General features: G+C 41.3%; 1 protein-coding gene across 11 annotated transcripts in view; it reads left to right on the top strand.

The window, feature by feature from the left end:
* Positions 1-23080, top strand: part of LOC106991387 (ATP-binding cassette sub-family C member 4-like) — a 589015-nt gene that overhangs the window by 482482 nt on the left and 83453 nt on the right. For 10 of the 11 annotated variants that reach the window (XR_009595284.1, XM_042254994.1, XM_060394635.1 and 7 more), the window contains exons 14-20: positions 6472-6568; positions 10091-10288; positions 11600-11740; positions 13470-13507; positions 14177-14271; positions 18557-18703; positions 22236-22315. The exons of the other annotated variant lie outside the window; for it this stretch is intronic. Coding sequence is in view for 9 of the 10 variants with exons in the window: in XM_042254994.1 (XP_042110928.1) it covers positions 6472-6568; positions 10091-10288; positions 11600-11740; positions 13470-13507; positions 14177-14271; positions 18557-18703; positions 22236-22315 (796 nt within the window). In the remaining variant the exon portion in view is untranslated. The remainder of the gene's footprint in view (positions 1-6471; positions 6569-10090; positions 10289-11599; positions 11741-13469; positions 13508-14176; positions 14272-18556; positions 18704-22235; positions 22316-23080) is intronic. 11 annotated transcript variants of the gene reach the window in all.

Consider the following 23080-nt stretch of genomic DNA (forward strand, 5'->3'; position numbering starts at 1 on the left):
AACTCTTACATCCATAGATGACTACTGGAAATATCATAACTTTGACTAGATGAACCTTTCTTGGCAGAGTAATGTCTCTGCTTTTTAAATATGCTGTCTAGATTTGTCTTCGCTTTTCTTCCAAGGAGCAAGCATCTTTTAATTTCATGGCTGCAGTCACCATCTGCTGTGATTTTGGACACCTCAAAATAAAGTCTGTCACTGTTTCCACTTTTTCCCCATCTATTTGCTGTGAAGCAATGGGACCAGATGCCATGATCTTAGTTTTCTGAATGTCAAGTTTTAAGCCAACTTTTTTCACTCTTCTCTTTCACTTTCATCAAGAGGCTCTTTAGTTCTTCTTGGCTTTCTGTCATAAGGGTGCTGTTATCTGCATATCTGAGGTTATTGATATTTCTCCCAGCAATTTTGATTCCATCTTGTGTTTCATCCAGCCTGGCATTTTTCTTGATGATACTCTGCATATAAGTTAAGTAAGCAGGGTGACAATACAGCCTTGACATACTCCTTTCCCTATTTGGAACCAGTCTGTTGTTCGATGTACAGTTCTAACTGTTGCTTATTGACCTGTATACAGGTTTCTAAAGAGGCAGGTCAGGTGGTCTGGGATCCCCATCTTTTAAAAAAATTTCTACAGTTTGTTGTGATCCACACAGTCAAGGCTTTGGCATAGTCAATAAAGCAGAAGTAGATATGTTTCTGCAACTCTCTTGCTTTTTTGATGATCCAACAGATGTGGGCAATTTGATCTCTGGTTCCTCTGCCTTTTCTAAATCCAGCTTGAACATCTGGAAATTCATGGTTCACATATTGTCAAAGCCTGGCTTGGAGAATTTTGAGCATTACTTTGCTAGTGTGTGAGATGAATGCAGTTGTGTGGTAGTTTGAACATTCGTTGGCATTGCCCTTCTTTGGGATTAGAATGAAAACATATTTTCCAGTCCTGTGGCCACTGCTGAGTTTTCCAAATTTACTGGCATATTGAGTGCAGCACTTTCACGGCATCATGTTTTAGGATTTGAAATAGCTCAACTGGAATTCTATCACCTTCACTAGTTTTGTTCACAGTGATGGCTCCTTCCAGGATGTCTGGCTTTAGGTGAGTGATCACATCATCATGGTTATCTGGGTCATGCAGATCTTTTTTTGTATAGTTCTTCTATGTATTCTTGCCACCTCTTAATATCTTCTGCTTCTGTTAGGTCCATATCATTTATGTCCTTTATTGAGCCCATCTTTGCATGAAATGTTCCCTTGGTATATTTAATTTTCTTGAAGAGATCTCTAGTCTTTCCCATTCAATGTTTCCCCCCTCTATTTCTTTGCATTGATCACTGAGGAAAGCTTTCTTATTTCTCCTTGTTATTCTTTGTAACTCTGCATTTCAATGGGTATATCTTTCCTTTTCTCTTTTTCCTTTAGCTTCTCTTCTTTTCTCAGCTATTTGTAAGACCTCCTCAGGCAACCATTTTGCCTTTTTCATTTCTTTTTCTTGGGGATGGCCTTGGTCACTGCCTCCTGTACAATGTCAGGGACCTCTGTCTGTAGTTCTTAATGCACTCTGTCTATCAGATCTAATCCCTTGAGGCAGCCCACTCTCTCTCAGCCACTGTTATTTTAATGGTCTTTCTGACTGGTGTGAGGTGATAGCTTGTTTGGGTTTTCATTTTCATTTCTCTAATAATTCACAGAAATGAGCTTCTTTTCATGTGCCTATTAGCCATCTATACATGTCCTTTGGAGAAATGTCTATTTAGTTCTTCTGCCCATTTTTAAATTGGATTTTGTTGTTATTGTTGAGTTCTATGAGCTGTTTGTATATTTTGGAAAGTAAGCCCTTGTCTGTCACATCATTTGCAATATTTTCTCCCATTCTGTAAGTTGTCTCTTCATTTTGTTTATGGTTTCCTTTGCTGTGTAAAAGCTTGTAAGTTTGATTAGGTTTCATCTGCTTATTTGCTTTTTTTAATTAAAAATTATTATTTATTCTTGACTCTGCTGGGTTTTCATTGTTTTGAGGGCTTTTCTCTAGTTTCAGCGATCAGGGGCTGCTCTATATTGTGGTGTGTGGACTTCTCAATGTGGTGGCTTCTCTTGCTGCAGAACGTGGGCTCTAGGATATGTGGGCTTAGTAGTTGCAGCTCCTGGACTCCAGGGCACACGCTCATTAGTTGTGGCACATGGATTTAATTGCCTTGTGCATGTGGGAATCTTCTTGCACCAGGAAAGGATTTCATGTCTCCTGCACTGGCAGGTGGATTATTTGCCAGTGAGCCACCAGGGAAGCCTCCATTTGTATATTTTTGCTTATATTTCTATTGCCTTAGGAGATTGACCTAAGGAAACACTGGTATAATTTATGTCAGAGAATGTTTTGCCTATAATCTCTACCAGAAGTTTTATGATATCACATCTTATGATTAAGTCTTTAAGCCATTTTGAGTTTATTTTGTGCATGGTGAGGTGGTTTGTTCTAACTTCATTGATTTACATGCCTGTGTTTCTGTCCCTATGTCTTAGTTGCCTCTTCATCTAAGCACACCAGTCACATTAGATTAGTTCCAGTATAACTAAGTGTAATCATTACTTCTTTAAAGTCCATGACACCAAATTCTAAGGTACTAATGACTAAGGTGACAACATGTGAACTTGAGGACAAGATTAATTTACAGTAAGCCCAGAAAGAGTTGTGGAGATGGATGGTGGTGATGGATGCACATCATTGTGAATGTACTTAATGCCACTTTATGGCTACATGGTTAAAATGGTAAATTTCATGTTAGATATATTGTAACACACATACAGACCTGAACAGTAGGACTGAATCTTTGAGAACAAGAGGGAACAGGACAGATGACGCATTGCAGGGCCTCCAGCTCTCTGATCTAACCCCCCTTTCCTACCCTCTCCTGTTCAAGACTTGATGAGTTTTCCCTTAAAGAAGTGCCTTGTGTCTTGTCATGAGTTCAGTGACAGGAGTTCATGCTGTGATGGTGATTCCCCACCCCCACCCTTCTGGCATCTTGAGTATCTCAGCCTCTTGGTTCCCAGCACCTCACCCTGGACTTACAAATGTCTGTCACCCCATCTTGTGAGCACCTGCACAAATTCTCCATCAGGGCAGGAACAGATTCTGCTGGTCATTGCATCCGTGTCACAAGGGAGAGTAAGGCATTTTGGTGCCAAGTACACCATGCTGATCACAAAAATTCTCGTGAGTTCTTTTTCAAACACAGGAGATTATTTATGAAATCATCTCATATTTTGGGTGTACCACTTTGGATATGTACTTGAAAGAAGCAAGCTTAAGATTGTTGTTTGCTAATCAGAACCACACTCTCTAGGGTGACTTAAAGCAGAGAGCATGAAAGCTCTTAAGGAAGCCACTCAGCAGCAGCTGGAGAATGTTCTCAAGTTAGAGAATTGGATGGGACATATGCTGTGAGAGATGGTGGTTGTGTGGAAGCTTAACAATGGGGATGTTTCATATTAGAAGTGAATGAATCACACTTCCACTACCATTGACAGTTTCCTTCAGTCATGAAGGAAGGTCACCGAGGTTCATGAGTTTTACAACTTGCTGCTGTGAACACTGTGGGTTCTGTTATCTACAGAAGGTGAGAGGCCTTGGATGAACTGATGCAATCTCACCTGTGTTCAGTTATGGATCCTGTCATGGTTCAGCCCCACATCACCTGACCCCTGCCTCTTCATGTCTGTGGGTCTGTCCTGATCAGATTCCCATGCTCCTGTTTATGCAGCTCACCCTCCTGCTCCCATCCTGCACAGACCCTGCCCCTACCCCCACCATTCAGGAAGCAGCTCCGGGTCCTCAAGCAGAGAACAGGCTTCTTTGCTGTCTGTCCCCATTAGCTTTCCCAGCTCGTCCTGACACCCACTTGGTATCTAACTGTACTGGCTCTTTTGGGGGTCCTTTCTTACCTCCATCTGTACATACTGGTCCCAGAGCAGGGAGCAGTGTGCCAGGACACAGAAGGAAGGTGCAAGATTGGCCCTGCTGCTCCCTCCTGCTCCTCCAGGTGGCGCCAGTGCCCCTCTGACTTCCTGTGGGTGCACTTGACCATTTATGAGTGCCCCCACCAGCCATAGCCACCCCCCATAAGCTGTGAATGCAGGAAGGCACCTCAGCCCAACTTGTTCCGTCCCAGGACCATTGCACCTGCTGTGTCTTCTTCCATGATGTTTCCTCAGATAGTCTCGGGGCTCCTGTGACTCCCCATCTAAGACAGCAGCCTCTCTTGCTTTTCCTTCAAAGTACACATCACTGCCCAGTGGTGCATTTTCTACACTCATTCAGTGTGTCCCCTTCTACACGATGTGGAGGGCTGTCTGCTTTCTTGACCTGTGGGTATATCCTCAGCACTTAGGACAGTGCCTCGCTCCTCGACAAACATTTGCTGATTGAATAAATGGAGGTGGGGACTCTGTCTGTTTCATTTCTATACGCTCTTCCATGGGGTTTGTCTCCTCTTAACACAGCCCTCCCTCATATAGGATTATATATGGGATTATAAGATTAGCATAGTCCTTGAAGTGAAGCGAAGTCGCTCAGTCGTGTCTGACTCTTTGCGACCCCATGGACTGTAGCCCACCAGGTTCCTCCTTCCATGGGATTCTCCAGGCAAGAATACTGGAGTGGGTTGCCATTTCCTTCTCCAGGAGATCTTCCCGATCCAGGGATTGAACCCTGGTCTCCTGCCTTGCAGGCAGACTCTTTAACCTCTGAGCCACCAGGGAAGCCCAGGAATAATAGTTAAACAACGGGTTGCTGACTCAGTCATTTCTATGGCATGCCTTGGAAATCTTAAACTTGGAAATAGTGTATTTTTCTAGTGATTTGGGTAAAAGCATTATTTAGGAAAAATTAAAAGCCATCAACTGATCATTTCATTTTAATTGTTTGTATTACCTCATCTGTGATGAAATATAGGAAGAAAACATTTTACAGCTTTTGTGTTGGTCCATCTTGGACATAACAGCTCATCAGATTTGATTAACATTCACCTTCAGGACCTTTAGGCAAGTAAATATGAATTGAGGCAAAAAAAATTCAATTTAAAAACTTTAGTTTTTAAAGTCTGAAAAGGTGTTAGTCAAGAAACTTAGGTATGAACGCTGAGCTAACACATGTCAAAAGGTAAAAATGAATCCTTTGGACTTAATGAAGCAATGGTGTATATGCCTACATCTTGGGGTATTGCTTCTGATTAGACTCAGTGTCCAGTGTGTCCCTTAGGACTTTTCTTCCTGAGTCCAAAGCACATGACCACTCATGGTTAGGGAGGACTGGAGGAAGAGGCTGACATTTACCAAGCCGGATTTGTGGTTTGATTTCTCAGGATGTGTGGATGGGTTGTCATTGACCTTGTTCTGAGATGGAGAAACTGAGGTTCAGTCGCTCATCCAACATCATCAGGTTTGTGAGAGGGATTGAGCTGTAGTCTGCTGCCTCCAGATTTTTTTCTGACTCACTCACAGGCTGAGGTCTGGCCTAGGTTCCTGAGATTTGCTCTGTGAGGGGCTCGGGATCCCAGAGTACCTGCCTGGAGCCCTGCCCGAGGTCACCGGGGCCCTGGACCAGGCACTCACTTCCCTGGAGGGGTTGTGGACCCAGTGGGATGAGACTGGGGCTGAGTCCCTAAGCGTCTGCATTTAAAATGTAGGAACAATATTTTACTGTGAAAAATATTTAAGGTTGAATATTGAGGGGATGTCTTGACTATAGAGAACTGGCATGTCCTTTGAGCCATTGGGTGAATTCCACTCTGATTTGAGCCTTTTGGATTCTGTTCTTTTATTTTCATGTTTGGAAGGTGTTCAGTCTTAATGAAAGAAGACTTGCTTCCTGGATGGAATGGGGAATGTTGTAGAGACTGATGGATGCCATGCTGACATTCATATTCTGTCTAATATTCTTTGGGAACAAGTGTCTAGCAAATGCACTCTGGCAAAAGTTACCAAGAATCTATTAGGCTTTTGTTGCAAATATGTATGTCATTAATTTTAAATAAACACCTATAAAACTGTCTAAGAATGTTCACATTTTTATATGACATAGATCCTTCTTTTCCCATTCCTTCATAGTGATAAAATAGTGTTTTAGTTCAGTCAAATTTTGATTTCTCAGTATTGCTTAGCTGTTTTTCTTCATAAAACATGTAAAAAATTGTTAAGCTGAGTTTTAGAGAAAGAACTTAGCTGTTAGTTTCTCCTTCACTGGACTGGTTTTTAGAATTTTTTGTAGCACTAGATTCAAATTTGCTGCTGATAAATTTAAGAACCTAGTCACAATAATTAATTTATGTGTATGCAATTTTTATTATTGATTTGGTATTTAAACTACAGATCTTTGACTGCTGTGTGATCTTTGTCTCACTGTTTTCAAAATATAAGTTTTTTTGTAGCACCTCCATAACGTGCTTTTGCATTCTGTGCCTTTTACGTTTGTAGGTGTATTTGTCAGGCCTTGAAGGAGAAGATCACAATCTTAGTGACTCATCAGCTGCAGCACCTAAAAGATGCAAGTCAGATTCTGATATTGAAAGATGTAAGTAATTTCTAGAAGTCTGAGGAATTGGTAGCGCACAGGTGTGTTGAAGGACAGACCTCCCCGCAGGTCACTCTCCTTGAATTTATGGCAAACAGCCTCTTTTCCCTCAGTTTTTTACCCCTTTCTTCTCAGAGCTTTTGTTCGTGCCTTGGAGGATGAATCCAAACACCTGTAGCCCACCAGGCTCCTCTGCCCATGGTATTCTCCAGGCAGGAACACTGGAGGGGGTTGTTATGCCCTCCTCCAGGGGATGTTCCTGACCCAGAGATCAAACCCTGTCCCATTGGCAGGCAGTTTCTTTACCACTAGCACAGCTGGAAAGCCCGGAAATATACTCTAAGCCACATAAATCCTAAAGTATTTAAGTACAACCACAGGGTTATTGAATCATCACTGTTCTAATGAAATCTGTTAAAGATAATGATGCAATTTTATTTAGAACTTTTTGTTTTCCTCTACCATGACTTAAGTCAGAGTATATTACTTAGAAATTAGAGATACTAAGATCTGTTTGCATCCAGGTGGTTGTTATACGTAGCTTGCCTAAAAATCATCTTCCATTAACGTGTGGGAGTCTCTGCAGCAAGAGGACAAGGTTCTGCCTTCATGGGGCTCCTGATTTTAACGAGGATGGATGTGACATCCTTGCTGCCTCCCTGAGGAGCTGGTGCCTCACAGGGTCTGAATGACATGAACTTGGGGGCCACACAGTCACCTAGGGGCGGGGGTCTGAGGCAGGGGGTCCTTAGGAAGGAGCTGACCTGGCAGGTTGGAGGAACGGCAGAAAGACCAGTGTGTCTGAGGAGAGTGAGCAGGGGGACGGGAGGGAACTGGTCTCCGACCAGTGGCCAGTGGGCCCAGAAGTGGGATGGAAGCTTTGGATGGTATCAGATTTGAGAGATTTCTCTGATGTTCACTGGAGGGGTAACAGCAGAAGTAGTTAGGAGTCTTAGTAAAGTGGAGAAAATGGAAGTGTGGGCTCAGGCTAGAGTATCAGTTTCTAGAGCTGCTGTAACAAAGAATCACAAACTGGGTGACTTAAAATAACATTTTTATCATCTCCCCGTTCTGGAGGCTACAAGTCCCAAATCCAGGTGATGGCAGGGCCGTGCTCTCCTGAAAGCTCCTGGGGAGGATCCTTCCTTCCAGCCTCTGGTGTTCACCGGCCTTCCTTGTGTTCCTTGGCTTCCAGCTTCCGCACTGCGGTCTCTGCCTCTGATGTCACATGGCCATTGTCCCCATGTCTGTCTGAGTCTTTTCTCTTCTCATAAGGCTATCAGTCATATTGAATTTAGGGTCACCCTGCTCCAGTGTGACCTCATCTTAACTTGATTACATCTGCAAAGACCCTTCTTCCAAATAAGATCGTGTTCACAGGTGTCATGTTTGAATTTATCTTTTCAAGGAGGAGGCACCATTCACACCATAACTCCTAGCATTTTGGGGGGCGGGGTGGAAGTTAGCGAGAAGCTTTCAGACTTGGTGGTTGTTTGATGCTTCACTCCTTGGCCTGTTTACCTCTGGGCCTTGGCACTTCTGTCATTAACCCCTGACTGTTCCACAGGCCCTCAATCAGATCCCTGACTTAAGAAATGAATTTCTGATCTATGAAGGATTATTAAAATGCAGAACCTCTGTCTCTCTAGAAGCAGTTCCATGTGTTGACTCCTCTCTAATCCTCTAGGAATGGGTTGAGGGAGGGGCTAAGGTTTCTCAAGCTTGAGAGCAGTAGATTTCATGTCCAGAGGGGGTGATTCTGGTGTGTAAACCTCAGTGTTGACAGTCTTATGAGCACAGATCTGTGGACAGAATAACCCATTGAACCAACCAATCCTTAGATATTTTAGGGTCCCCTATTTCTTCCTTTGAGGACACTACCCCTAATTTTACTACTGATAAAACAACTGTTTGTCCCCTGGTGAGCACCTCTTGGATGAGTTGGGGTGCATCCTTACTGTTTGTCTGGTCCATGTCTCACAGCAGAGAGGAAATGGCTGCCCCCTTAGTCTCCTTGGGATTGTCAGTGCTTGGCTACTGAGTGAAATTGTTCTCTTTGTGCCACCAGTCATTTCATTGTGCATATTATAGATGTGAAGTGGTGAGTTGTGATTTCTTTAAAGAGGTATGTGAATTTTGCCTCCCAAGTAGAACAAGACACATTATATCCTACATGATATTCTAGTTCTGCAGTATCAGATGTTACTCAGATGCTTCATTGGGTTTCTCCCAGTGGCTTACTTCAGGGGATAGGGTGAGAATGGTCCCAACTAGGGTTCTGAGTCAACTTCTATCTGACCAGTGTTAACCAGAGCTGCTCTCATTTGATGAGTTTTGCATCCTGGGATTTTTTTTCCTAGTGTTTTGCTTGCCACTGAGTGAATCCGCTGTGCCTTGTTTAGGGATCGGAAAATGATGAAAACATCTGCACATTATTTTATATGACTTTGTAAGGGAGGGAAACTGTGCAGTGATATGTTACATGTGTTCAAAGACATGATGAGATTGGCAGTAGCTTAAGCAGTTGTCTGATTTAGAGAAGCCTAGTTGGCTGCTCGTGATTATTCTTAAGTTTTTTCTCGGATCTCAGTGCACTGATTCTGGCTTAGGTTTTGGTTTGTGCACACAGACTGCCAAGGCTTTAGAGCCACCCCAGCCCCGTGGCCTCCTTGTTTAATTACTTTAAAAGGTGGAATATTGAATTTGAAGTTGGGAACTTGCTGAGTGTGTGGGGACAGTTGTAGACCAAAGAGAGGCCTCTCGTGGATTTTCTGTCCAGGGCTGGTTCCTATTATCCCGGCCGGGCACATGACAGTGTGACAGTGACAGTGGTCAGTGAAGATTTCATGAGAGACTCTCACCCACATGCAGATGTGCTGGTCCCCACCTCTGGGTTAAATTTACATTTCTTTCCTGGGAATATCCTCCCCAACTGACTGTTTTTTAAAATTCTGCATTCACATGATTTGCTGTAAGTGCGTAATCATTCAGTCGTGTCCAACTCTTTGTGACCCCATGGACCCTCTGTCCATGGGATTTCCCAGGCAAGAACACTGGAGTGGGTTGTCATGCCCTCCTCCAGGGGATCTTCCAAACCCAGGGATCAAACCCAGGTCTCCCGCATTGCAGGCAGATTCTCTACTGTCTGAGCCACGAGGGAGGCTTCTCTCAATTCCTATGTTGTCTGTAGAGACACTGCTGATCTTCCCACCAAGCTCTGTGCTTCTTGGTTCCCCAATTGCCCAGGGTACTTATGTCAATGGCCTCCATTTTAAACACACAAGCACATGTTTCTTTCATATTCCCCAGCACCCAACACAGGGTTTGACAGAGAATACAATGCTCAGTTCTGTACTGAGTTGACTGAATTAGATTTTTCAACAAGAATTCTAGACTCAGGGATCATTTTTTTAACAAAAATCATAATTTAAGGCCAGATAACTTTTCTCGATTAATATTTAGGTTGTTTTACTATTATCAAATGTAAATTAATTCCTCTCAATTTTTTTTTTTTAATTTTAGGGCAAAACGGTGAAAAGGGGAACTTACTCTGAGTTCCTAAAATCCAGGGTAGATATTTTTTCCCTTTTTGACAAGGGGAATAAGCAATCTGAACCATCTCCAGTTCCAGGAACTCCCACTGTGATCTCTGAGTCTTTGAGTCAGCCTCTACAGTCTCCCAGACCTTTGTTGAAAGGTGCAGCTCAAGAGGACCAAGATGTGAGTTTCTATCCATCAGTGTGCCTGGGTCTGTCTGCTCTTGGTGGCCTCATGGACCTTCAGTCTGCTTCTCTAATGGCATCTTCATTTGTCCCAAAGTAGACCCTAAATTTCCCAAAGTCTATTCCATGGAATTGATAGAAGAGCATGAAGGGAACAAGCCTGCTTGGGGTTCCCCTTTGAGTGTAGGATGGAGAATCTTATGGAGATGAGTAGTGAGTGCACTGCTATGAATTTCTGGGTGCATGTGGCTCACACTGATTGAGAACTCTTTAGTTTACCATAATTAGATCCTACTCACTCTGGTGGCTCCTAACTTCCCTTATGCATCCAGAGGCTTAATGTGAAGACCTCCTTAGACTGAGTCCTGCTGTTGCCACATTAAATCAGCTACTTTTCCTATATGTTGGAATGTTCTAGCACTGCATGTGACTGGTGGTATTATTTTGCCTCGGTGTCAGATGGTTTGTGATAGGTCAGAGGTAACGTGTTTCCTATACTCCTTTCTTACCCTTCAAGACAGAGAACCACATCTTATCAACCTTGAATCTCAGTGGCCAGGATAGAGTTGGGACACTGTAGGCTCCTGTGACTCTATAATGCATTCTAAGTCCTCCAGACAGAAATGCGGAAATGCCCTAGATCTCCCTTAAAATACACAGATAATCTTTGATATTGAAACCCTGAATATCCAAACCCAGGAGCCTGGAAGATTCTGATGAGTATTCAGTTTAGCTATTCACTTTCTAAACTCAAGAATCACTCTCTGAAATTTTGGAATCAAATAGATTCAGATCATATGCTTGCAACATGCTATCCAAACTCATATTATTCCAGCCCTCTCTGTGACTCAGTTTACTGCATTTGGCTAGTATTTTGAGCCCCAAGTATGTTTTCTGTTTCTGTCATTGAGTGACACAAGTCATCCAAAGGGATACATTAGCTCCATATCATTTTGTGTGTTATTTTAGCTTCTGCATTTATATATTAATTGATTTTGTTGTGTGTGTGCTGACAGTCATGATCTATTTTAAGCAAAGCTACCGAACTGTGAATAACCTCATGCAAATGTTCTTTTACTTCTAATAGATTCCTAGACATAGGATGGCTGGGTCCAAGTGTAAACACATATGTGGTTTGCCCAGATATTCCCACACCCTTCTCCATAGGGGATGGACCATCCTGCGCTCCTGCCAGTATATGAGATGTGTCTGTTTCCCCACAGCTTTGCAGTGGAGGGCATTGTTGAACTTTTGAAATTTGGGGTCATTATTTAAAGTTTCATGTCTCACTGCCATGTTTCCCTTCCAGACTGAGAACATACAGGTTATATTACCTCTAGAAGACCAATTGGAAGGAAAAGTGGAATTTAAGACCTATGCAAGTTACTTCACAGCTGGTGCTCCCTGGTCTGTCATCATCTTCCTTATTCTAGTAAACATCGCAGCTCAGGTACGTAAGGGTGTTTATTTTGATTTGTGTACCCAGGTTGATATTTACATACTGTTTACACTGTACTTTATAATTATTTTTGTGTATTAAGAGATTTATCCCAATGAATTGGCTCATGAGATTGTGAGATCTAGCTGGGTGAATATGAAATCAGAAAGGCAGGCCTGCAGGCTGGAACCTCAGGCAAGAGCTAACTCTGCTGTCTTGAGGCAGAATTTCTTCCACCTCCAGGAAGCCTCAGGTTTTGGGCTTAGGGCCTTTGACTGACTGGATGAGGTGACCACAGTGTTGAGAGTGATCTCCTCTCCTGAAGTTCTCATAATGGATGTGAACCACATCCACAAAATACCTTCATGGCAACATCTGGACAAGTGTTTGGTTGAATCACTGGAGACTGGCCCAGCCAAGTTGACACATAGAACACCATTACTGTATCTGTCAAGCTTTTTGCTTTGAAAAATCAAAACATTTGTACTGTTATTACTGCCTTTTGCAGTCCACTTGGATTTGCACTGAAACTATATGCAGGTCAGGAAGCAACAGTTAGAACTGGACATGGAACAACAGACTGGTTTCAAATAGGAAAAAGAGTACATCAAGGCTATATATCGTCACTCTGCTTATTTAACTTATATGCAGAGTACATCATAGAAACGCTGGGCTGGAAGAAGCACAAGCTGAAATCAATATTGTCGGGAGAAATATCAGTAACCTCAGATATGCAGATGACACCACCCTTATGGCAGAAAGTGAAGAGGATCTAAACAGCCTCTTGATGAAAGTGAAAGTGGAGAGTGAAAAAGTTGGCTTAAAGCTCAACATTGAGAAAACTAAGATCATGGCATCTGATTCCATCACTTCATGGGAAATAGATGGGGAAACAGTGGAAACAGTGTCAGACTTTATTTTGGGGGGCTCCAAAATCACTGCACATGGTGATTGCAGCCAGGAAATTAAAAGATGCTTACTCTTGGAAGAAAAGTTATGACCAACATAGATAGCATATTCAAAAACAGAGACATTACTTTGCCAACAAAGGTCCGCCTAGTCAAGGCTATGGTTTTTCCTGTGGTCATGTATGGATGTGAGAGTTGGACTATGAAGAAAGCTGAGCGCCAAAGAATTGATGCTTTTGAACTGTGGTGTTGGAGAAGACTCTTGAGAGTCCCTTGGACTGCATGGAGAGCCAACCAGTCCATTCTAAAGGAGATCAGTCCTGGGTGTTCTTTGGAAGGAATGATGCTAAAGCTGAAACTCCAATACTTTGGCCACCTCATGTGAAGAGTTGACTCATTGGAAAGACTCTGATGCTTGGAGGGATTGGGGGCAGGAGGAGAAGGGGACGACAGAGGATGAGATGGCTGCATGTCATTACTGACTCGATGGACGTGAGTCTGAGTGAACTCTGGGAGTTGGTGATGGACAGGGAGGCCTGGCATGCTGTGATTCATGGGGTCTCAAAGAGTCAGACACAACTGAGCAAGTGAACTGAACTGAACATTGTATTTGGGGAGCAAAATCTTCTAGGGAAAAGGAGATTTCTTTTAAAGATATTACATTTTAAGAGGCCCTCCCCTGACCTGTTGTCATCTGGGGTGTTGGGCTTGGTGCAGACCTGAGCCAGAAGGACTGTCTCCATGTTCTGGAGCCTTTCCATCCCCCATCCTAGTGAGCCAGGTGTGAGGCTCAGTGATGTCAGTGTGTGAGTGACTGTTGTTTCCTGTTCTAGGTTGTCTACGTCCTGCAGGACTGGTGGCTTGCAGACTGGTGAGTGATTCCTGATCTGACCAAAATTGCTATGAAATCTACACAAAGCCTCACTTTCCCACAGAGTCAGGAGGACTGACCCTCACGTAGTATCCCTGAAGAAAAATTAAGGTTCCTGTGGGTGATGTGTGACCCACCATGGTCTCTCCCATGTCCCTCCCTTTAACAGCTTCTTCAGAGAATTTTTTTTTTCTTTTTTTGTTTTAACTTTTTATATTGTATTGGAGTATAGCTGATTAACAGTGTTGTGATAGTTTTAGGTAAACATCAAAGGGACTCAGCCATACATATGCATGTATCCATTCTCCCCCAAACCCCACTTACATCCAGGCTGCCACATAGCATTGAGCAGAGTTCCATGTGCTTATCAATAAGTCCTTTTTGGTTACCTGTTTTAAATATAGTAGTGTGTGCATGACCATCCCAAACTCTGTAAGTGTCCTTCCCTTGTCAACCATAAGTTCATTTTCTAAGTCTGTCTTCACAGACAGTTTTGAAAACTGAAAGTCGTGATTCAAATTTTTAAAAGGGAGATATACACAATGCCTTATGAGCTGGGAAACACTTTAGAGCATAAAATACATTTCTCAAATTGAGATTTTTTTTCTATATTTGTGTATATTCTATATATAATCTATAATGTAATATTTTTTCTTCCCTGTTCAATAGGGCAAAAATACAAAGTGGCCTGTATTTTGGGACATATGTAAAAGAAGCTGAAGATGTAATGTTTGAGCTGAGCTGGTTTTTAGGAGTTTATTCAGGTAAAGTTGCATCATCTGCTCCATTTTAGCAGAGTCTAAGGTGCTTATAATGAGTCTGTGTGATAAACTAGGGCTTCCAGAGTAATTCAGCAATGTCTTGACAGATTGTCTTAGTCATATTTACCCTGTGAATTAATTAGAATAATTATTTTAAAGATCTACTAGAAGAAAAGAGGTTGAATGAAAACTCTTAATTTGCTCTGTACTGGATTTCGGTAGTTAAACCAGGGTTGTACATTCAAAAAATCAGCCCCTGGAAATACATGGCTATTGTCTTAAGTAGGTTGCTTTAGCTAAATTTTTTTATGGATGGGTAAGGGCATTAGAAATGAATCCCCACCCTGTGGTTCAGGTTGTTCCAATTCTGTCTGAATGAACCTTGACTTTTATTGATCTTGGATGAAATCCTCTGGGAGCATGGGCCCAAGGTTCAATGCATGATGCTTGGGGCTGATGCACTGAGATGACCCAGAGGAATGGTATGGAGAGGGAGGAGGGAGGAGGGTTCAGGATGGGGAACACGTGTATACCTGTGGCGGATTCATGTTGATGTATGGCAAAACCAATACAATATTGTAAAGTAATTAACCTCCAATTAAAATAAATAAATTTATATTAAAAATAAATAAAAGGAAAGAAAAAAAGCATTATTCCCTCCCAGGTATGCAAAGTTCCGCTTTACGATACTGCTCATCTCTTGGGCTTCACTAATTACTAGAGAAGCTAAGCAGGAGAAATCCAGTGTCTGGGATTAGATTCTTTCTCTTTCTTACCTTGAGATCATAGTGTTATCTCCTCCCCAACTGTGTGATTAATTTAACATTTGGCTTGCCAGACTAATATTAACATGACTGTCTCTATTCACAAGAGTGTTTAAATTTTATATAGCATTATGTACTTCTTAAAGGGTATCTTCACCTAAAAATTGAAATATCTTCTTTATCCATTCACTTGTTGTTGGATGTTTAGGTTGCTCCCATGCCATGGCTTTTGTAAATATTGCTGCTATGAATATTGGGGAACATGTGTCTTTTTTTAATATAAATTTATTTATTTTAATTGGAGGTTAATTACTTTACAATATTGTATTGGTTTTGCCATACATCAGCATGAATCCACCACAGGTATACATGTGTTCCCCATCCTGAACCCCTGTCCCTCCTCCTTCCCCGTACCATCCTTCTGGGTCATCTCAGTGCACCAGCCCCAAGCATCCAGTATCATGCATCGAACCTGGACTGGCGATTCATTTCATATATGTGTCTTTTTGAATTATGGTTTTCTCAGGTTATATGCCCAATTGTGAGATTTCTAGGTCATATAGTAGTAGGTCTGTCTAGTCAAGGCTATGGTTTTTCCTGTGGTCATGTACGGATGTTACAGTTGGACTGTGAAGAAGGCTGAGCGCCGAAGAATTGATGCTTTTGAACTGTGGTGTTGGAGAAGACTCTTGAGAGTCCCTTGGCCTGCAAGGAGATCCAAACAGTCCATTCTGAAGGAGATCAACCCTGGGATTTCTTTGGAAAGAATGATGCTAAAGCTGAAACTCCAGTACTTTGGCCACCTCATGAGAAGTGTTGACTCATTGGAAAAGACTCTGATGCTGGGAGGGATTGGGGGCGGGAGGAGAAGGGGACGACTGAGGATGGGATTGCTGGATGGCATCACGGACTCGATGGACGTGTGTCGAGTGAACTCCAGGAGATGGTGATGAACAGGGAGGCCTGGTGTGCTGCAATTCATGGGGTCACAAAGAGTCAGACACGACTGAGTGACTGAACTGAACTGAACTGAAGGAACCTTCATACTGTTCCCCATAGTGGCTGCATCAATTTACATTCCTACCAATAGCGCAAGAGAGTTCCCTTTTTTCCACACTCTCTAGTATTTATTGTTTGTGTATTTTTTGGTGATGGCCATTCTGACAGGTATGAGGTAATACCTTATTGTAGTTTAGATCTACATTTCTGTAACAGTGATGTTGACCATCTTTTCATGTGATTCTTGGCCATCTGTATGTCTCCTTTGAAGAAATGTCTATTTAGGTCTTCTGCCAATTTTTTTATTTTTTTTTTTCCTGATATTGAACTGCATGAACTGTTTGTATATTTTGGAGACTAATCCCTGTCAGTTGCTTAGTTTTCAGTTATTTTCTCCTGTTCTCAGGATTGTTTTTCATTTCATTTATGGTACCTATGTACACTGGAATATTACTCATCCATAGAAAGGAATGAAATTGGGTCATTTGTAGAGATGTGTATGGACCTAGAGTGTATCATACAGAGTAAAGTAAGTCAGAAAGAGAAAAGCAAACAAAATGCTCATATTAATGCATATATAGATAATCTAGAAAAACGGTACATATAAACCTATTTATAGGGCAGGAATGGAGTCATAGATGTAGAGAACACACATGTGGACATGGTGAGGAGTGGGGAGGTGGGGAAGATGAATTGGGAGATTAGGACTGACATATGTACAGTACCATGTGTAAAACAGATAGCTAGTGGGAAGCTGCTGTATAGTACAGGGAGCTTAGCTCAGTGCTCTGTGATGACCTGGAGGGGAGGGATGAGGGGACGGGAGGTCTAAGAGGGAGGGGATACATGTATACATATAGCTGGTTAGCTTCATTGTACAGCAGAAACTAACACAACAGTGTAAAGCAACTATACCCTGATAAATTTTAAAATAAACTAAATAAAAATTTAAATATCCTCATAGAAAATGATTGTACAAAGTTTGTTTGTACAAATGCTTATACAAAGATTAACAAAGAATGACATATAAAAATCCACTCACTGAAATTTGGCATTTATTTTATTGATTACTTGATAAGAAACTTGAATCTAACAGCAGTTTAGCTTCAGAATTGGTGGACAATGAGAGTGTAGAGAAGAATGACAGGATTCTGTTACACATTCTTATAGGATGGTGGGCTAAGGCAAAATGACTGTTGATGGAATTCAAGAATTTAAACAGCTTTCAGAATTTAAATAACACTGGTCAGCTGAATGGATAAAAGTGCCTGATGGAATATTTATTACAGAAGTCACCCCAACTCTGTTTAACATTGTAAGTTGAAGAGATGTTTAGTAAAAGTGAAGTCGCTCAGTCGTGTCCAACTCCTTGCAACCCCATGGACTGTAAGCTACCAAGCTCCTCTGTCCATGGGATTTTCCAGGCAAGAGTACTGGAGTGGGTTGCCATTTCCAGGGGATCTTCCTGACCCAGGGATCGAAGCCAGGTCTCCCGCATTGTAGGCAGACACTTTACTGTCTGAGCCACCAGAGAAGTCCAAAGAGATGTTTAGAGGGCTGTTTTAATTTTTATATGCATAGTAGTATTCATTTATATCATTGATAAAACATAAATTAAATTATTGTATTTATTTACAAATACTTTGGGGTTCTATCAAACATTTAGTGAGAGATTAATTGTTTGATTAATTACCTCATGTAAAAACATAATTTGTAGCTTCTTGTAATTCAGTTATTAAAGAGATTGCCTACTTGCAACTTAACATGGTCTTTTTATACTCTTTAAAGTTACTTGGGCAAAGAAGTAGCTACTCTATTTTTAATATTTTAAAGTTGTATTACTTTTAATTTCAGTATAGTTGCTCTCCAATATTGTGTTAGTTTCTGCTGTACAGAAAAGTGAATCAATGATACAATATCCTCTCTTTGGATTTCCATTTAGGTCACCACAGAGCTTTGAGTAGTTGCCTGTGCTATACAGTAGGTTCTTAAGAAGCTACTTTACATGAAAATAAATTTCCTTGTAAATTATAGGGAAATGGTAAATTATTTCTCCTGTTCTGTTACTTCACATGCTGGTGCTAAGACATACCTCACTTTTAGACTGTGGGACATGTTATAAATAGTGTAATTTGAAATGTAGAGAGAAGAAGATTAACTACTTTTTGTAATTATTAATCTTATCAGTTTTTATTAGAACTTGTAATTGAACTAGGAAAGCCTAGAATGAAACTGTAGGTAACAGATGATATTTTTCCCCCTCTGTTGTTTCTATTTAGTGAGAGGAAAACACTGATTTTTATATTCTTCTTTATAAATGTATTTTGTGAAAAAACTAGTCTTACAGAATTTACTTTATATATATTTACATATATAAAATTATGTATTCTATATGTATGTAAGTGTCTATGTAAATTTTATCTATAGAATAAAATATACAGTATCTTTATAAACTGCCTACCACGCCTCAGCATTGTTGAGGATAAGGCAGAGAGCTTGTGCTGACTGATGTTTCTTTATTTCAGGGTTAACTGTATCTACCATCCTTTTTGGCATCACAAGGTCTCTGCTGTTATTCTACGTCCTTGCTAATTCTTCACAAACTTTGCACAACAAAATGTTGGAGAGCATTTTGAGAGCTCCGGTATTGTTCTTCAATCAAAATCTAACAGGTAAGTCAGACATGAAGTTTCTCAATGAATATGTCTTATAAACAGATTTAGTGCCTGCTTACATTTTCATATTTGAAAATGGAAGATATGCTTGGAAGAAAATCACTGTTCACTGTCCATGTTTTTTCATTTCCTACCAAAAATTCATTGATAATTTTTCCTAGTAGGAAAAAATCTGGATATAGGAATATATAAGCTTTTATTCCAATTTATTCATGTCTGTAAAGATAAATGAATGTTTACTTTGCAGGATGATTTAAGAGTCCATTTGTTATATATACCCAATATATGATGCAAATATGTTGAAATAGTTTTGACTAGTTGTTGAAACACTGGCCATGTTACGTAGTGTCAAGTTAACTAGGAAAGACCTTCTTCCAGGAACATCGCTACAGGAGACAGGCTGTGTGTTTGTTTCTTTCATTGCTCATCCATATCTGGGACCCCAGAGCCCTGGCATGTGCTCATATTTTGAGGTTTACCTGAATGGTAATGGAAGATTAATTAAAATACAAGATCAGTGAAAGGTATACATCCTCTTCAATAAAATCAACCCTCTAGTTTACAATGGACTTTTGGTTACATTTAAGAGGTCTTGTGGTACATAGCAGGAGGATCTTCAATACTAAGTAAGAGTGTCCCTGAAGGTTTCCCAGTGGTTGCTTCCTCCACACTGAGGCCTTTGACCTGTCTTGCTTTGGAAGGCAGTCTCATGATCTGAGTTTCTACGAACAGTTAGTTCATCACTGTAGATGCCCACTCTCAGTTCGTTAGACTTGTGCTGAGGCCCACACTAGCTTTGTTTTTCTAGATGATGATTGACAGGACCTGTCAAGGCAGGGATGTGACTGGAGAGAGGATAGGAGTTGCCTGATCATCAACTAGCTGTGTGATCAAGGTCAAAGTAGGTAGATACTACTGGAGGCAAATCTCCAGGCAGGATGTTGTCATGGTTATAAGTATGGGCTCTGGAGCCAACTTCTGGGTTCAGTTCTGGTGCTAGTTACTAATAGTAATAGCCAGTGACATTTATGTTAATACTTATGTGCAAGTTATTTAATTTCTCTGTGTCTCAATTTTCTTACCTATAAAATGAGGATACTATTCACACACTTACCAATACCTTGAGTTTGTGGGCATTATACAGGTTATTATATTCACAGCATTTAGCACACAGGCAGTACCTAATGAACCTTAGTGAAGATAATGACATGGTGTCTGGAAACTTTCTCTCCTGCGAAATGGGAATAACTTCTGCGCTTCCTGTTTGACAAGGCTGTTGTGAGGATTGAATAAGACTATTTAGGGCAGCATCTTGTGCAGATTCATTCAACACGTGTTGTTTACTCCAGGCACTGTGTGCTAGCACAGGATGGTAAGGTGCAGAGGCTCACTCATATCTCATCATGTTATGAAGCCATAGAGAGGAAGTGATTGGAGGAGTCCAAGGTATTATGGCTGTGAAGTGCTCTACTTAGCCTGCTAGTGTGAAAGCTACAGTCATAAATTTGGGAGCATTAAATGGGACTGAATTTCTGTTATCACAGCCTCTGAGTGCTCCTGACCACAGTTCAACAGGCTGATGATGACCTGTAGGCTTCTCCAGATGCTGATGTATTTATTATTCAAGGATTTGGAACCAAGTTTAAATCTTCAAGATCACTAATCCTAGAGCAGAAGGCATACCAGTGTACATCTTGTCTCCCTATCCTGTGTCTATTATCCAAACTTCATTCCTTCAAGAAATAGAACCCCGATTAAGGACTGCAAAGGTTATTTACTCTTTTAGTGGTACACTAAGTTGAACCCTTCCCTGTGTTTATTTTCAAAAGTAGAATTTGTAATAGATAATTTATGGTGGAATTTGTTTTTGGTATGTAATGGCATGAAGAGAAAACCATATATAGTGGTATTATTTCTTACTGAATTCAAGCTCATACTGCTTGCCTTCCCAATGCCAATAAGTCTTACAGATGTCATGTTAAAGCAAGAAATAGCAACTTTATTTGGAAACCTAGTAGACTGAGAAGATAGCAGACTAATGTCTTAAAATAACCATCTTACTGGGGTCTGGATGCCAGGTTCTTTTATAGAACATAGAGGAGAGGAAGTCAGGAAGTAAAGCCATTGACCTTGCAAAATTGGAGGGGATTTGTTAATTTTTTTCTTTTCTATAGCTATCCAAAGGTGGTGAGGGTCAGATTGTCTCCCTGTGAGCTGAAAAAAAGCCACTTTAGTTTAACCTGAGGCAGAGGGGCAAGGTTCCCTGACAAAAGTAGTGAATAACAATGGTTAAAGAAACAGATTCAACATTGAGTCAAAATTGGCTTCTCTCTATTACACTTCCTTTAATATGCACCTTCTCTATCTGGGGCCAGTACCCTCTTCTTTCTCATCCCGAGTCTCCTCAGGGTGCACCACCCTTGTAGGGGTGGCTTCAGAGTCCTCATGGCTGCAGAATCCTTTGTTTACTGATGTGGCCGGTGGTGTTTTAAGTTCACCCTAGATATTTTATAGAAATTAGTTCTCATATTCCAATCCTGCAGCCTTTAGGATATAATATTGTTGTGGATTCTGAGAAGGGAAATAAGATCAATGATAAATGATCTTTACTCATTTAGTAATATTTTTGTTTTCTTTCCTATATCCCTCTGATCTTCTTAGATGCTTATTCGTAAGTCTGTGCTTGTCACACCTGGTACACCTCTGCAAATAAAGACTTGTTACTCCAGTAGTAAACTCACAACTTGGAAATGTCAGAATTCACAGTTTCCCCAGATGTGAGGTGCTGTGAATGATCTCTTTCTTTTTACACACACAGCTTATTTCACTTGAATTTGTAATATACTGAATTTGCATTAAATAGTTAAATCATGTCCCTCTCTTTTGTGGTCCCATGGAGTGTAGTCCACCAGGCTCCTCTGTTCATGGAATTTCCCAGGCAAGAATACTGGAGTAGATTGCCATTTCCTCCTCCAGAGGATCTTGATGACCCAGGAATTGAGCTTATATCTCTTTTGTTTCCTGCATTGGCAGGTGGATTCTTCACACCTGAGCCACTAGGGAAGTCCAATACACTAAATATTTAATACAAGTCTTTTTTTCTTTTTAAAAATATTTATTTATTTATTTATAGTTGCATTGGGTCTTTGTTGCTGCACATGGGCTTTCTCTACTTACAGCAAGCAGGGCTGCTCTTCATTGTGCTGCTCCCTCTTCTCACTGCAGTGGCTTCTCTTGCTGTGGGGTTCAGGCTGTAGGCACAGGGCTTCAGTAGTTGTGCCGCACAGGCTTAGTTGCTCTGTGGCATGTGGGATCTTCCTGGACCAGGGATTGAACCTATGTCCTCTGCACTGGGGACACTGTACCACCAGGGAAGTCCCTAAATGCATATACTTTAAAATTATTATTTGTTTGTGAATTGTTTCCTATCTTAGGAAATGAGTAATTTCTCATATCCTGTTCTTGCTTTTGTTTGTGAATTGTTTCCTATCTTAGGAAATGAGTAATTTCTCGTATCCTGTTCTTGCAGGAAGAATTTTAAATCGTTTCTCCAAAGACATTGGGCATATGGATGACTTGCTGCCCCAGACATTTCAAGATTTCATCCAGGTAACATACCAATCCTGTCGAGTTCTCACAGGGAACAGTAGAGTGCCTGTTTCTCAAGGTCATTTGAGAGGGGCTGATGGTGGGCTTTTCAGCCTGGTGATGTGTCCTGTTATCTTCAGTAAAGGTCATGGTTTTGAGAGAAAGGCGTGGCTGTGATTGGGAGGCTGAATTAACAACAGTATGGCTACACAGTCATGTCAAAGTTGGTCTGAAGCAGCAACATGCTGGGCAAGTGGTTCTCCCTCTGCCTTCCAGGTGTCTGGCATGGCATCCCTTTACTGTGAGTGTATTTCATAACATAGAAATAAACACCTCTGTGGAAAGATAACCTAGATGAACTAAATTATGCTTCATACTGGGCTTTCCAGGTGGCTCAGTGGAAAAGAATTTGCCTGCCAGTGCAGGAGATGCAAGAGACACGAGTTCAATCCCTGGGACAGGAAGATCCCCTGGAGGAGGAAATAGCAACCCACTCCAGTATTCTTGCCTGGAGAATTTCATGGAGAGAGGAAGCTGGTGGACTACAGTCCATGGGGTCACAAAGAGTTGGACATGACTGAGCACTAGCCAGATGCATTGTATTACCACAGAGGACAAATATTTACTTACTATTTTATTTGGATAAAGCTAGGTGTGGTTGCCTGGAGAATCCCAGGGATGGGGGAGCCTGGTGTGCTGTCGTCTATGGGGTCACACAGAGTCGGACCCGACTGAAGTGACAGCAGTAGCAGCAGCAGCAGTGGGTGTGGTTACTTACAAAGAAAA

The sequence above is a fragment of the Ovis aries genome, chromosome 10 (genome assembly GCF_016772045.2).
Source record: "Ovis aries strain OAR_USU_Benz2616 breed Rambouillet chromosome 10, ARS-UI_Ramb_v3.0, whole genome shotgun sequence".
Taxonomy (NCBI): domain Eukaryota; kingdom Metazoa; phylum Chordata; class Mammalia; order Artiodactyla; family Bovidae; genus Ovis; species Ovis aries.